We start from the raw sequence: 15,150 nt of genomic DNA on the forward strand, positions 1-15,150 counted from the left end.
ACGGAAATTAATCAACTGTCGAAGACTGAATCAGCATCTTAAAACACATTGCCATCTAATAGTTCCACTGTACGTTGTAGAAAACATTGTGATATTGACCTATGGTGTACATGTTAACTCCAATCGGGGTGTTTTGACAATCTGTTGATGTTTGGCTAGCTATTTCGACGTTTACTATTTGCCATCCCAACCAATCCCTGTTTAAACAGCAAATAGCTTCACGACATACATGAATTCTTCACTTTAATATTGAACGCGGATAAATCGTCAAAGGCAGAGAAACGGATGAATAGAAAGTAGAGCGCGCAACCGAGTGTGAAGGGCCCAAGGTGTTTTCGCAGAAATGCATAATAAACAAACGATAAAAGCACATACGCGAAACAGCATCAACAAGATAGGGGTAGCTGGCCGCATAATGTACCTGAAATCTGTTGCAATCCAGGCATTTCAAACACGCAGATTGTCTTTCACAGAACGCCATGTTTTCGAGATATTTTAGGTCACATACAAGCAAATTCGAATTAAAACGCGGTCCCACAGGCAAAGGTCAGGAATAGGATAGAGATGCAGAAAAAACATGAAGCCGAAATAGAAATGACATACGTGTTTTTGTACAGGTTGTACGATTTTTAGAATCAATCTTATAGAATCACACAACAGGGGAAATAAAATCTACTTTTGTAAGTTTTTCAAGCGACCAGGCCTGTTTGCGTATGGACACTAAGAATGCAAGTTGTTTTCAAGTTCGTTTGCAGATTGCACACCGAACCACCACTTGTTTAATAATTAATTGCAAGAGCCGCATCGATGAACGTAGACAGATGGCCGCGTCTCACGTCGCCAAGTGTGATACCGCGTCATCTCAGACAACAGCCTGCACATTGCCGCCCTGCAGTTACACGCCGAGCTACTTCGCACAATGGTGTTAATGAATATCGCACTGTAAGAATCCCGTGTGCCAGGCATTTCAAACAATTTACACCCTTTGAGAAGTGGAATAACTATGGTATGGCGCTGTGCAAAGGTTTTCCGTGAGGCCAGTTTGAGGCTTTGCCCACGTTAAATATCATTTTTATGAGGAATGTCACATTGACGTTAAGGCGGATTTTGAGACCATTGTCATCACAAAGATGAAATGTCGTTGCGCCGCATGCACGGAGACAGCTACATCATGCAGCCAGTCCATTCCAGTCAGACAGGTTGCAGACGTGAATTCAGATATAGACTTCCGCCAGCGTGGAAACACATTCGGAATAAAAAACGTTTTTAAACATTCTTATCCACTTTACACTCGTCGTTGGGGGTTATACGCAGATGAAGCAATTGTCAAGTCGTGGTTTTATGCTTTTTAAAGTCATTTTTGTGGGGATGGGCGTTGTCTTATGTACAGCATTAGTAGAGAGACTTCAAGGGCTGGGCTGCAAGCAATCGTTAATAAATAACACAACCACCGCAACGCGGGTTACAGTGCACCGTCAACACAAGAAAAAAAAACACACAATGCAACTTGTTTTTAATATTACAGAAAACGAGAATGGCAATAAATAAACCCTTTATTTTCCCAACCCCCCAACAGAAGATAGAAATGTCTGTTTATACTGATGTTTAAAAGCACAAGGCTGCAACGTATAAGTATTATTGGGCGTAGTAGTGAACTATCATTGAAAACGCAGAATTCCATTAGCATACCACAATCAAAATGCTGCGAAACGAAAAGTTGGCACCAGTCAGCAGTGCACTGAAGGAATTAAAAAGGCATCGCCGATAGCGCAGGGCGTATACACTTGTTGGTGTGAAATGAAAAGATTAGGAAAGCTACAAAGGGACCAACGTGTATAAATGTTATGGTAGACATTACACAATACTAGGTGAGTTTAAAACTTGTCTATAAAAGTCCATTCAGCTATACCTTCTTGCCTCTGAACAAATACATTTTGGACTTTCTCTGAATCGAAGTACCTGCACATAAAAGTTTAATGTTACACTTGGAGTTGTATTACCACAGCTTTACTCTTAAATACACACAATATATACTATGAAATGTGTCACAACATCTAAAATACAAGGTAGTTTTCATGGGTACCTCTGGCTTCAACAGGTTATAGTGAATTACATAATTCAGCACAATATATATTGTACTGAATACTAAACGGTTGTTGTAAGTTGCTCATACATGGCAGACTTGTGATATACTTATACTCATTTAATTTAAGCATGAGGCATGTTTGATAACAAATAAAAGCAAATTAGATGCTGTTACTTGATAATTTGTGTTAGGAGCATAGGCGCCGAACACGGGTATGCCTCGCATACCCGGACGAAAATCTCGGGTATGCCGCATACCCGAAAATCTGACCAACGTTCGTCATGCTGCTGTTTTGGACTTTCTCTTTGTCATTTGAAAAAGGCCCTTTGTTTAATATTCAATGCGGTCTTACCGCACATAAACATGCGTTCATTTGGAAAAGTACTTTGCGTAGCGTGAAGTTCGTAAACTACAAGCCTTAACATAGTCTCACGCCCCACCCTTTCTAGCGCCAAGAAAGATATTTTGCATTTTATGACGTCATAAATTGACGTAATATAATTTGGCATACCCGAAAAAATTTTAAAGTCGGCGCCTATGGTTGGGAGATCAATAATATGTATAGATAATTATAAAATTTATAAAAAAATAGGTACAATCAGCCATTAACAGTTCAATATAATTCATTGGTGCAACTTAAACTAGACTTACACTATTTTTAAATCAAAATAAAAACCCAGGGGTCGGTTTACGTGAAATTAAGCCTTTAGATAAATTACTGTACAGCAGCAATACACAGGCTGCTAAAATACAGCTTACAATGGGACAGGCGGGTGCCACAAAGTCAGATACAACAGGAAATGTGTGAGATGCCAGCATTGATATGCCTCAAGGCATAATAACCTCTCAACTTCAAACAAAGTCCATTGGTATTAACATTTGCCTAACAGTGTAAAGATTATGACACTGATAAATTTAGTGTCGATTTGATACACAAGATATGGCCTTATCTTTATCTTTATAAAACATAAAAAGTGCAGAAGCACACACAAGAGGGAAATGGCTGTTTTTTTTTCAAAGGCAAATAAACTTGAAGAGAATACACATTGTTCTTTGATTATTCAAGTTTTGTTTTCAAAAGAACTAGATGTAAAGTATTGATTACTAATTGATTAAGTAAATTATTAGTGCAATATGGTAAATTTTTCCAAATATTTTTTCTGTTCATTTTACCATCATATCACACATTAGCATTCTTACTCACAGGTCACATTAGAATTATAACTTTAGGCTTTCATTAGGCAATTACAGTACTCGTTATTGTTTATTAATGATCACAAGACAGTTTCAGGTCAAATTAAATTTACATATGCAGCCAAGTATTTATACTTGCAGCATATAGAGGAAATGTGCATCCAGTAAAATTTTATGTTACAGTTCAAATTACTAAGTTAAAAAGTAAGCTATGAAGCTTATTTTCTTTGAGCAGTACATTTAAATCTGATCTTCATTTAGAATTATATATATGCAACAACAATCAACTTGCCTATATGCAATTGCCCCTATTACAGGGGTGAGGTTAGCTATAATAAAATGCAGCAGTCTCCACTCTTCTGAGGTTGTGATAAAAAGTTTGTTTCACGGACGATTTCAGCAAACAGCTCGTCCACATTACGCTTGCTCTTGGCCGATGTTTCCAAAAATGGGCAGCCCCAATCGCTAGCGAGAGTAGCACCATCCACTGTTCTCACTTCCCTTTCTGCTTCCAAGTCAACCTGAAATTGTTGATACAGTGATATACAGATTGGCACGTGTGCACCTCAACAGTTATTCTTATTTATGGATAATGGGGATTATTTTACCATAGTTGTGAAATACTTGGAAGTCTATTCTGTGCTATTTAACTTCACAATTTAGACTAAAATTATGTCCTAAAATCACATGGCTACTTGTATATATAAAGAACAAAATTCAGCATGCTAGTTTGAAAAATACAATTAACTATGATCGTTTTACCTTATTTCCCACTAAAACTATGGGGACACGATCAGTGCCTTTCAGGCGACAGATCTGTTCCCTCATTGGTTTTATGTCATGAAAGGACTGTGCGTTGACAAGTGAATACACCAGAATAAATCCCTGTCCATTTTTAATGTACAGATCTCGCATTGAGGCAAACTGCTCAGTACCAGCTGTGTCAAGAATCTCCAGAATTGAGGGAGAGCTGTCAACTTCAATTTCTTTCCTGTTCCATTTAACAGAGCACAGATTTTAGATTTAAACAATGCCCATAAAGAAGTTGATAACTAAAAGCATCGTTAAGTTATTTTTCGAACAGAGTTATGTTATAAATTGACCAGGTTGAGATAATGTCACATACATTCTTAAAAATCTTCTTTTTGAACAAATCAGTAACCAACATTAAATTACCACTTGCATCCCAGCAAAGAAACCCCAGTAAAACCCCCCAAATTGTCTAGCATGTATATATATATAAAACATGTTTAAAACCAATTTCATATGCTGAGTTATTCAATATTGTGCAATAACAATTTGATGTGTGTATGTATATATGTGTGGTGCAATTTTATTATACGCGGGCAAGCCCAGACAGGTTCTGTAATCAAAGGGTCATGGCTGAATGATTACCACTATGGGGGTCAGGTGATCACAATCAATTTTTAGATTTTCCAGACAAAATGTAAATATTATAAGACCTATGGCACTATGGTAGACAAATATATAACAGACTGGCACTATAGTATTGGTAGACACACCATTTAGGCATATTCAGTAGCTTTCCATAAACAGACAAAATATGTGATACGGTTTTTGAGGCACGTGTATACATAACATCACTCTCAATTTCATAATATTGATAGTGAAAAGCATTCCAGCTTTTATTCTGTAATACTTTCATTTAATCAAGAGGGAAATAAGATACCCATAAGTGTGATATAAACAACAGCAATAAGTTACATAACAGAAGGGAGTTATAGACAAATTTGATTGTCAAAGGAGGTTAACAAACACTAAAATAAATAATTTTAATCATTACAGACAAGAAATAATTATATATTAAATTCCACAAGCAATCTTAGACAGCTCAGATTTTGCACCCAAATCTTAGACAGCTCAGATGGATTTTCATTGAGAAAAATATATTTCATTAGTGTTTCACCAACTGACATATTTTACTGACAAGAATATGCGAACATCATGGTGAATACTTGGTAGTTGGTTTAAAACAAAAACTAGGCTTTAGGAATTCAGTGAAAACAAGAAAAATCATGGCATGTCCTAACCTACATGCATCATATGATTACAAACATGATTAATAATTAATATTATTAATGAAAATGGAGGTGCAGCATAAACCCTAATCTTTTAACTTAAGATTACACAAACCTGAGCTGTGACATATTAAATATCAAGGTGTGACAAAGGTCAAAAGTAACGAGAAAAGTCAATTGAACAAAGTAACACACACCTGTAAAAGTCCTCAATAGTTGGGTCATATTTTTCTGCAAAGGTTCCAGTAACAAATTGGACAGTTAAGGCACTTTTTCCCACTCCACCAGAGCCCAAAACAACAACTTTGAACTCTTTCATCACTTCAGAAAATGTGTAAATATCCAAGAAGATAGTTCAATTGGCTCCTAACATCACTAACGCACATCCACAGGTAAGTATTGGTGGCACAAACCCACAGAGCAATTTAAATTGTTTGGACTAACACCGTACAAAGCAGGATTTTAAAAACTCTGGGAATAAAAATGAAATGAAATGCTTTGCATAAATATAATTCAGATCTAACCATATTCGGTAGCCTAATATTTTGCCAGCAGTAAACATAATACATTATGTGTTATTTTATGTATAAACATGTACACACAAGACACAAGCAATAAAAACAATATATGTAGGATTGATAATTTTAGGACAGTAAACCTAACACAAGTGATTATTCCTACAACCAAACAAACAAACAAAAAAGGTATTTTTTTGCCAACTATTGTATTACTATTGGTCAACACTATATGGTTTTTCCAGCAAGAACGTTGCTTCTACGAAACATAGCACAAATACCAAACAACAAATTAAACCAATTAAAAAACCACAGCGTAGTGTTGGAATGCTGGTACAAGAACACTCAATCTAAACAAACTGAAAGGGCCACACCCTTTCATATCCAATGTATTATAATACATAGTTAACCACATGATTAAGTCCACCAACAGCACAAGTACATACAGTTATGTTGGTTTAACATTTCAGCAAATCAATTACCACATCTTATTGGTAACAACTAGTATGTTTGGCTTGGAAAGTGAAGTACAAATATCACTACTGTTGCCCTACTTGGCAAACATTCCCAGACAACCAATAAAAGTGCTTAAGTATGCTGCCAAGTGCAAGTTAATGATTCACTGGTGGAGATAGTGTTCGTGCTTGAATTGTAAAGATTTTTCTCAAATTTAAAAATTTGCTGCCCAGTAACCAGTGTATAGTGCTGATAATTTCTACATGTCCATCATTGCACTGATCATAACCATTAAACATAAAAAATTTTGGAAAAAAATTAAAAACACATTTTCAAAAAATATGAATGACTTAAAAAGGCATACTTCTTCAAAAAACATTTCACATAAACAATACACCAAAGAGTTAATTGCAAGTGACAACTTTCTGTGAACAATATAAATTGAACAAAATGTAGTGATTGTGAGTTCTTCACTTAAACCACACAGAACAAAATCCATACAAAAATAAAAATATAATACTGTTTGGTATTTAACAAAAGTCAGGTCTTTATATAAATTATTTTGTCATGTTAAAGCATTAAGTGTAGTAAAAAATATTACAAAAACTGTCATGTCAATTCTGAAGCTCAATTTCACTCAAAGATTCCAATTAACATCTTTACAAATACACAAAATCAGGGAAGTGTTTTAGTGAACATGAATGTTTTGAAAATGCGCAGACTAGTGCCAACAACAAATATAATGTATCAGTTCAGTCTTTAGCATAAATTTTTACATAAAATTTTCAAAACTTTGAGAAGGAATTATTTGACATGTAAGTCATGCTGGCTAACATTAGACAAACAAACACAATCCCCCTAAAAAACAGTAGGCCTATATATAGAAATAAATTCAGTCAAGTATAGTCAACCCACTGAATTTAAACAATAAAATGTTTCATATACTAAAACATAAAATAGTGTAGTAAAACAAATGAACAGCAGTAACAGTTATATTTATACATCACATCATTTATCATTCAACGACAAGCATTTTCTTACTTTTTATAGTTTTACCCTGTGAAATTGTCAGTTATTCCCAGATATTCATGCCAAACAGAAAATATCAGCTTTTCTAACAAAGCTCGAACCCATTTCCTTTGCTTTCGTTAACTTTCACAGCTCACTCTTACCACAAAGGCTGTTCCCCAGAACTTTTCAACAATGCGACGTGACGTAGGGCGTCGCCGTCACACCTCGTTTCGCTACAGTGAGTAGCAAAAACGTTTTCAATTTTCGTAAAAGTCAACGTTTTCTTTCCAACAACAATTCCATTTCCGATCAATTTTCAGTTCACAAAATATTTCTTTTCTACAGATTCATATTTTCTGGAGGAACAATTTCACTAAAAGCAAATATAGGAGGTGTACCAAAGCTGCGCACCTGACACACATGTCTACCAACTGGCGGAATTATTCAAGTGTGTATATTTAACCCATATTCAAAATAAAACGTAAAAAAAACATCGGATCCGCGCTCAAGAAAGTAGGACTTCAACATCGTAGGCTTCAAGTTGCAGTTTGTGAAGGTTTCAAGTCACCAGACTGAATAGGCTATAAGGTATAATTATTCTATATAATTACCAGTAATCGACAACCTCTCCCCAGATGTGACCAAACAAAGTGCGGAAGGTGTCAGCATGCCGTACTATACTATTCCATTCCACTGCTTACTATGTTGTTGCGAAACCTTGCGAGTTTGCGGCATTTTAATTGAAAATATTTCTTCAAGATTTCACGTTTGATATTTTTTCTAAATCATGATAGGCTACTGTTGTTCTGCATCATCAAAGGAAAATGTTAGTGAAAATCGCAGCTTCAAAACAGTGAATATATATATGGACCCTCGCTTCCAGTTCAAGTCAACCGGTCAAACTGGTTCAGAGGTTCACATTCAGTGGAATGTGAATTGCATTATTTAGGGTTGCAGAGTAGGAAATCGTATGAAAGAGTGCGTGAATAAAGTTTGTACGAGTACTACGGAATACGGAATTTATTGTGCGTCTACACCTCTTTTCGTCAGGCGTCCACGGTGCAACATGTGGACAATTGCAAAAGGGCTTAAAGTTAAGAATCGCATTGTGTTGAACGAACACTGTATCCCAGTGATTTTCATCCGGGAGTCCATAGAGCGTTATCAGGGGCTCTGCGGCAACTTTTAAACTCCCACACCATATAATATTGATAAACCCCTATTTTTTAAAAACTATTTGTGCATTTTGCAACAAAGTCTGAAAACATGCATAATTAATGTAGCACGTCACAGCCTTGTTTTATCGCAAACAAAAACGCATTGTGACGATAACATCTCGGTTTGCAAATGCACATAAACCCAATGCATTTGTAAGTTAACCGACAATGCAGTTGTACACACAGTATAATTTCCAAATTTTCCGAAATTGTATTTTTCCTGTCCGACCATAGCATATTGGCTCCCTTTCAGAGCTGTGCCGATTTTTTATCATACAACAGGGTCCACTACTATATGTGGAAGTAGGAATCACGTTTCAAAGTTAAAAATATCTAACAAAGAATTTTAAATTGAATAAATGATGGATTCTACACACAAGACAGGAACTTAATAAGGTCGAGAAAGTAACACAAGTCGTATAAGTTAAAAATAAATTAGTTTTGGTTTAAATTAAATGCTTCAGTTTCGGTTCGTTTTTCATTCGATCTCAAATTTCTGGTTAGGATTTTGCTCGGGTTCACAAGAGGGTTCGGGTTCATAGTTTCGGATCGACTTCCTGCTTTTAAGGCCGTGATGGGCATTAAATATATCCAATGTGCATTGTAAAAATCCTACTTGTTAATTTCACATTTTCTGTTAGTCTGTGTGTAGTTAATCCATAGTACGGGAATAATACGAGGACCAACATGTTAAAAAATACAGGAAACAATTGAATAAATATTAAATGCCCTTCCTCAGTTGATCGATTCGGTAACGTATTTTTGTTGTGATTTAAGCATTCAGCCTGAAGAATATTCACGTGTAAGATCATAAAACATTTAAACGTAAACAAAAGGCACGTCCCCAACAACACTGTGAAGCCCGTATCGCCGAATTAGAGCCTATGTCGACATTGTCGACTATAAAAGGTTGAAGGAGTGAGAGTTTCGGTTATTGTTATATGCAAACAAACATGACGAATACACGGGTGAACGACAGAGGGCTCATTCCATACTTGGCTTTGAAGTTAAGCCCATAGGAACGCCGAACGATTCAGACATATGTTCACAGTTTACGGCTAAGGTGCACCCTCCAGTGTTGATGTTGGCATGTTTAAAACTGATCGTTTCCAAATTAGTGATTGCGATGACGTCTCATTGCTGGACTATTCAGGGTGTTCGAATTCAAAGAACCGATAACACCGTGGCGCAGTTTAGTTGTGTTATGATATTCGGGCAGGCGATACTATACAAAAGCAATGCACAAGAATGTTGCCCAAGTTGTTTTTCGTACTCTGATGGTGCCCTATAGTTCCTCACATTCCCCACTACGCAGAGGAGTGAGGTTTTTTTGTCATCATAAATATAAAATCTAGAGTTGAAGCCGCCTTGGTTTTTGTCGAACATGATTTCCAGTGCGCCATGAGCAAAAATATCTCCTAAATCGATCGGCTGGCAAAGAACCAAAGATACAGATCGAGCATGAAATTTAACTGTGTTGGTTGTTGCGTTTGTTGAACTTTTGTGTTGGAAAATCAAACCAATTTCTGATTGATATTTCGTCAATGAAACTTGGTAACATACGTTATCTTCAAGTGGTACATGACTACAAAAAGGTTAGAAAACATTGATTTTAAGTTATTTTGTTACAGATCTAAGGTAGGCCTATAACCTATATCCTATAGGGTCGACATGGCCAGTCCTACAGAAAATGCCGGGCCAGATGCAAGTCCCGGTATTGATACCTGTTATTTCACCTATAAAAAGGCAAACTGCTCAAGAGTTATTTCTTGCACGGGATCCGATGTGGCTTAAATTGGTTAAATGTGCCCATAAGCACAAACCACGGAGAGAAGTGGGATCTTTTGTCTCCTTAATATTGTGGTTGGTGGGGACGCAATGTGGTTCGACTTCCCCCAAAAAAACCATAGTTGTTAATGTTTATTGTTTTTACTTCCCAGAATAAGTCCCTTTCGTTGGATCAAGAAACTACTTGTGCATAACTTCGCTTCTTCTCCGCAAGGGTTCATTTATGCGCATTTCATTCCAAGTCGCCGCTTTTGTGATTGCCTATTACGTATGACCGCACAGTCGCCGGTTGTTGTAACACAGACAGCCAAATAATGTCACTGTTTGTGTGCTTAGTTTTGGCGGGAGATGGGGCAGATGTGTCATTTCAATGTTAGGTCATTTTGTTGTAACATAAAATACGGTAACAGAAAAAAGGTGAAATTGTGTATTTGAAGGCCAAAGGGCTAAATTAATTTGTGCCGCAATTATTTTCATGTCTTGTCCACTTTCGCGCCGCAATGATTTGTCCCTGTAGTTTTGTTGACAATTGGATTGTACAGGCTTAAGAATTCCTCCCAAATTTTATACGATTTTCCGCCACTGAATGTCACAAAGGAATATTCAGGCGAATATTAGTTAATTATTGTCTTGTAAAATAAGTATCATATTGGCGCATTTCAATATTAATCGCAAGTTTTTGCTAAAGGTACACAATGCATTCGTTGAAACTTTGTCATGGCAATTTTTGTGTTGTACCCGACCGTACGTCACGCTCCCGCGTCGAGCGCGCGTGCCGCGTTTGTTTCGGAAAGAGTTGTTGGTTGTTGCTGATGTTCGTGTATAATCCTTGCATTTCATTATAACGTATAATAACCAGAACTACAAATGATTAAATATATGTTAATTTTACTGACATTCACTACCAGGTTACAGTATTTGTATAGACCTAATGTTAAGACTGGTCATGTTGAAACAACATACCTCATGTTGTTATCAAGGGTAGAATTTATCAAATGATTTTGTTAAAGTTGCAACATGGAGACGGCTCTGCTTGTGGGCTCACAAGTTTTTATGGTTGCAAGCCATCCGGCAAAAGAACTTTGTGATATCAAAATTATAGTCCTGCTCTGCTTCATCTGCACAACCCTACAACTGTCAAGATTGAGATTGCCTTCACGGTTGAAACAATATCTCCGGCCTGGTTCAGATATAGTACCATTTTATGGATGTGTTATTTTTCCAGCGATTCTTTTGGTGGATGACAAGCCATCATATATTGTACAATGGAGTTTGCTTGTCTCACTAATTACATTAGCTTTTATATCAGTTTTCTGCAGAATGAAGTTGCTGCTAAAAATGATGTTGCTGATAGTAATTGTTGGTACGTTTCTATTCTACAGATGTGACTGCACATTTGAAATCAAAATCTTTTCAATTACACCATCCTTGTCTGCCTGTGTTATTAACTTTGCTGTGTTTTTTTCTGTCATTGCGTTATCCCTGTCTGCTTCTCACGGTAGTTTTTCAGCTGGTGAGGTGGTTCTAGTGGGTCAAATGGTAACTGTGCTGTGTTATGTTGATAACATCAGAGACATAGCTAATAACTCCATTTCTTTGATTGACATTTCTTTCTCCATGGCAAAGATGACTATATTTTTATTACTGGTGTCATTAATACTTTTTAACTTTTTTCAATCTATAATGGCAAGAACTGTCATATTTTATAGCCTTACATTTTGCGTAATTGTAACAACATGTGTGCTTTATACCCCATGGTTAATTGATTGCATGAAGTTCGCAGCAAAGTTTTTGATGTCCAACTACCCTTACAGATTGAGGCTGTTGTTTTTCTGGATTTTTGTATCACTTCTTTGTTTTGTGTTTGTTATTGTTCGCTCCAACCAGAGAAAAGCCACAACTATTGAACGCAAAGTGTTTCATGCATTTATCCTGATGGTTTACATACCGGGCTTCACATTTGATATACCGTTGCTGTTTTTTTGTTCTGTTGTTGCTGCTGTGATGTTTGTGCTTGTTGGCACTATGCAAGCTTTTCAAATTGAGCCTATCGGCTACCTGCTGCACGGACAGTTTGACCGCTTTAAAGGCACCCAGGACACTGGCTCGTTTATCTTGACCCCTATTTACCTGCTGCTTGGATTGTCGCTTCCCCTATGGATGTCTTGCTCAAAGCACCCTGACCTTCTTAAGGCTGTCAACCTTTTGCCACCAATTGCTTCATATGGTGGAATAATTTCAGTAGGAATCGGCGATGCGTTTGCATCAGTTGTTGGATCGAAGTATGGTACCTTGCGATTTCCAAGAAGACGGAAGACTGTGGAAGGGACACTTGCTTCCATTCTTGCACAAGTGCTATTTGTTTATGCCCTGTCACTGTCTGGAAGTATTGACAATGGGTCAGGCAATGTAATTCTTGCAATTATAGCTGGTGCTCTTGTTGAAGCATACACACATGAAGTAGACAACCTTGTTGTGCCTGTTCTCGTGTATTTTTTGTTGGATATAATTTGAGCTTGATGATAAACTATCACCTTTGCATAGCAAAATACAGTTTGATCTTCAAGTGATGTTAAGTATTGGCAGTGTTTGCAATAGGTTTAGTTGTACATTATAGCAATGTAATATGACTTTAGAGGCTTAATTATATACAGCTTAACATACCCTGCAACCCTTTAAAAAATTACAAAACGCATATTTAAATCATAAACATATGATTCGCACAAAACTAAATCTTTTCACCATCAACTTCCAGTTCAACTGCATATAAAAGGTCAGAAAGACAGCACTCAATCATAGAATCAAAAGCCCTTTCACTAAAAGGCCTGCATGGCTTAACAGATTTTGACGGAGGAAACTTAAATTTTGGACCGAAGTTTACAGTTACTGTGGAGGGTTTGTACAACGATAAGCAGGGATGGTAAGCCCCGGAAAAAATTTCATCTTTCCAAACTTTGCCTTGTGACTTGCCATTCTTGAAGAACTCCATGAAAGACCCTTTGATCTGCTTCAAACTTTTCTCAGCCTGCTCAATTTCATCCTGTGAAAGTTGAAATTTATTAAATACATGACAATACTTATACCACAATAAAACATCATTTACATTGTTATGGTTCAACAAATAACTTACTTATAAAGAAAATAAGTTTTCTAATAAATATACAACCACATCACTTTCAAATAAATTAATTTCCTTCCAGTTAAGTTGTACTAGGCTTTAGTTTCTACTACATACCTTTTCTTCAAAGTAGAAAAAGCTTTTGAATTTGATAAGAGCATTGTCTTTGCAGGTATCTGGAAGCTGTCTAGACTTGGTTGTTGATGGAAGGTAGATATAAAAACCCAAGACATCACCTCTTCCATATCCCCCAGCACTGTAATGTTTTCCTCTGCTTTGGTGAAACCTGCAAATTGAAAAAAATTAAAAAACATCATTCATACATGGAATTTTGCAACTGCAACTAAATAAAAGATATATATATAGATTTATACCTTGTTCCCTTACGACTTCGCCAAGAGTAACTAAACTTGTCATAACCAAGTGGAGCTTGCAGATTGCCGAGTTTCTGTGACCATCCAAGTCTAGTTGCAGAGTCATTTGGCATGTCATCTATAGTCACTTCATAATACCAGCCACCTTCTCGAATCCAATGAGAAGAACGAACCATAGCGTATCCCTTTTCACCAGTAACTGTTAGTCTGTCCTCAGAGATTTTTAACTGGGGCGCTCTATAATAATACAATCATCTTAGTGTGAATTTAATAATTTTATATCCATAAAAAATGCATCAGTTATAGTATTTTGTGGACCACCAGATATATCTTACGATGAATGTAAGCTAAAGAATTTGCTATATTTTAGATCCATACATACATAAACAATGCTTTGAGTGGAAACAATCTTGCCACAGATTGCAAAAAGTGAGATATTTTTAGTTTTTTGAGAACAGTAGCCATAGTTTGGCAGATATTTGAATTCTAAAAAAGGCATCATCCCAAAAACTTTTAGTACCGATCATGTAGGGTCAGCAAAATTTTATCATGTAGCCAATGTCTGTAGAGTTTTCCAGGAATTGGTTTTCCTGGACAGTCAGGATCAGGGTCATTGTCCAAGATATGTGGATCCGGTTCAGCCAAAATGTATCGATAACCATCTTTGTTGAATGGGTGTTCCAAAGGAAAGCCATGAGAAGGTAGTCTCTGTAGATAAAATCTATTGATTTCTCAGCAACAAAAACATGTGGGAGTGAGAAATAAATAATTTTAATCCGATGTTGATTGCTCAAACAGACCAATGTTTCAAATACCAGTATATATAATGTACTATTTATTTAACTTCGCAAAGGTTGTCAATAAAATAATAATAAAAGGATTTATTTAACAGTTTTTATGTGTGTTGGTTCCCACTCCAGATTAAAAATTACATCATACATATTGTATACTATCTTACACACTTTGCAATGTGATACATTGGTATGTATTGTAATTTGTCAAGACAAAAACTTTCAAAAACAGAGCATACTTGGTTGTAAGGGATTTCGATTTTGCTCTTTTTGTTTGTGTTTCCACCCGTGGTGTCCTGTTGCTTTCTCTTTTTCCTTGTTCCTCGGCCTTTGCCGAAAGTTGGGCATGTTTGCTGAGTTGGAGGAGGCGGGGCGTTATTGTATGGAGAGTTCATCACCAGCAAGTTGAACAGCAATGCAAATGAAAAATATTTTTAATTCCCTCGTCCTGTCCGAATATAAATCCTTTCGCGCAATATTACAAAGACGAATGATGACAACGTTTATTTCGGAGATCTGAGTTTAATGACAAATGAGAAACAGTTTTAAGTTCAAAGTTTC

At 36.5% G+C, this 15,150-nt stretch overlaps 3 protein-coding genes across 3 annotated transcripts; 1 reads left to right on the top strand and 2 right to left on the bottom strand.

Moving 5' to 3' along the window:
- Positions 1-226: 226 nt before the first annotated feature.
- Positions 227-5,786, bottom strand: LOC145901559 (ras-related protein Rap-2a-like). The gene is made up of 4 exons (XM_082989286.1): positions 5,517-5,786; positions 4,043-4,271; positions 3,573-3,801; positions 227-1,959 (listed from the first exon to the last, which is right to left on the bottom strand). The coding sequence occupies exons 1-3, from the start codon at positions 5,636-5,638 to the stop codon at positions 3,610-3,612; spliced, it is 543 nt and encodes a 180-aa protein (XP_082845412.1). The 5' UTR covers positions 5,639-5,786; the 3' UTR covers positions 227-1,959; positions 3,573-3,609.
- Positions 5,787-11,218: 5,432 nt separating this feature from the next.
- LOC145901837 (dolichol kinase-like) lies at positions 11,219-12,821 on the top strand. Its single transcript, XM_082989641.1, has one exon. The coding sequence runs from the start codon at positions 11,324-11,326 to the stop codon at positions 12,818-12,820; it is 1,497 nt and encodes a 498-aa protein (XP_082845767.1). The 5' UTR covers positions 11,219-11,323; the 3' UTR covers position 12,821.
- A 57-nt stretch (positions 12,822-12,878) lies between these two features.
- On the bottom strand, positions 12,879-15,076 carry LOC145901838 (set1/Ash2 histone methyltransferase complex subunit ASH2-like). The gene is made up of 5 exons (XM_082989642.1): positions 14,829-15,076; positions 14,319-14,506; positions 13,799-14,035; positions 13,542-13,710; positions 12,879-13,346 (listed from the first exon to the last, which is right to left on the bottom strand). The coding sequence occupies exons 1-5, from the start codon at positions 14,982-14,984 to the stop codon at positions 13,035-13,037; spliced, it is 1,062 nt and encodes a 353-aa protein (XP_082845768.1). The 5' UTR covers positions 14,985-15,076; the 3' UTR covers positions 12,879-13,034.
- Between the last annotated feature and the right edge of the window lie 74 nt (positions 15,077-15,150).

The sequence above is a fragment of the Ascidia mentula genome, chromosome 5, assembly GCF_947561715.1.
Source record: "Ascidia mentula chromosome 5, kaAscMent1.1, whole genome shotgun sequence".
NCBI lineage: Eukaryota > Metazoa > Chordata > Ascidiacea > Phlebobranchia > Ascidiidae > Ascidia > Ascidia mentula.

Coding starts and splice junctions, on each gene's coding strand:
- LOC145901837 (XM_082989641.1), top strand. CDS start 11,324: ATGGAGACGGCTCTGCTTGTGGGCTCACAAGTTTTTATGGTTGCAAGC.
- LOC145901559 (XM_082989286.1), bottom strand. CDS start 5,638: ATGAAAGAGTTCAAAGTTGTTGTTTTGGGCTCTGGTGGAGTGGGAAAA. Junction 4,272..5,516: donor ACTATTGAGGACTTTTACAG/GTGTGTGTTACT, acceptor TAAATGGAACAG/GAAAGAAATTGAAGTTGACA. Junction 3,802..4,042: donor TAGTTTTAGTGGGAAATAAG/GTAAAACGATCA, acceptor CAACAATTTCAG/GTTGACTTGGAAGCAGAAAG.
- LOC145901838 (XM_082989642.1), bottom strand. CDS start 14,984: ATGAACTCTCCATACAATAACGCCCCGCCTCCTCCAACTCAGCAAACA. Junction 14,036..14,318: donor TTGCTGACCCTACATGATCG/GTACTAAAAGTT, acceptor GTATTATTATAG/AGCGCCCCAGTTAAAAATCT. Junction 13,711..13,798: donor CGAAGTCGTAAGGGAACAAG/GTATAAATCTAT, acceptor TTCAATTTGCAG/GTTTCACCAAAGCAGAGGAA.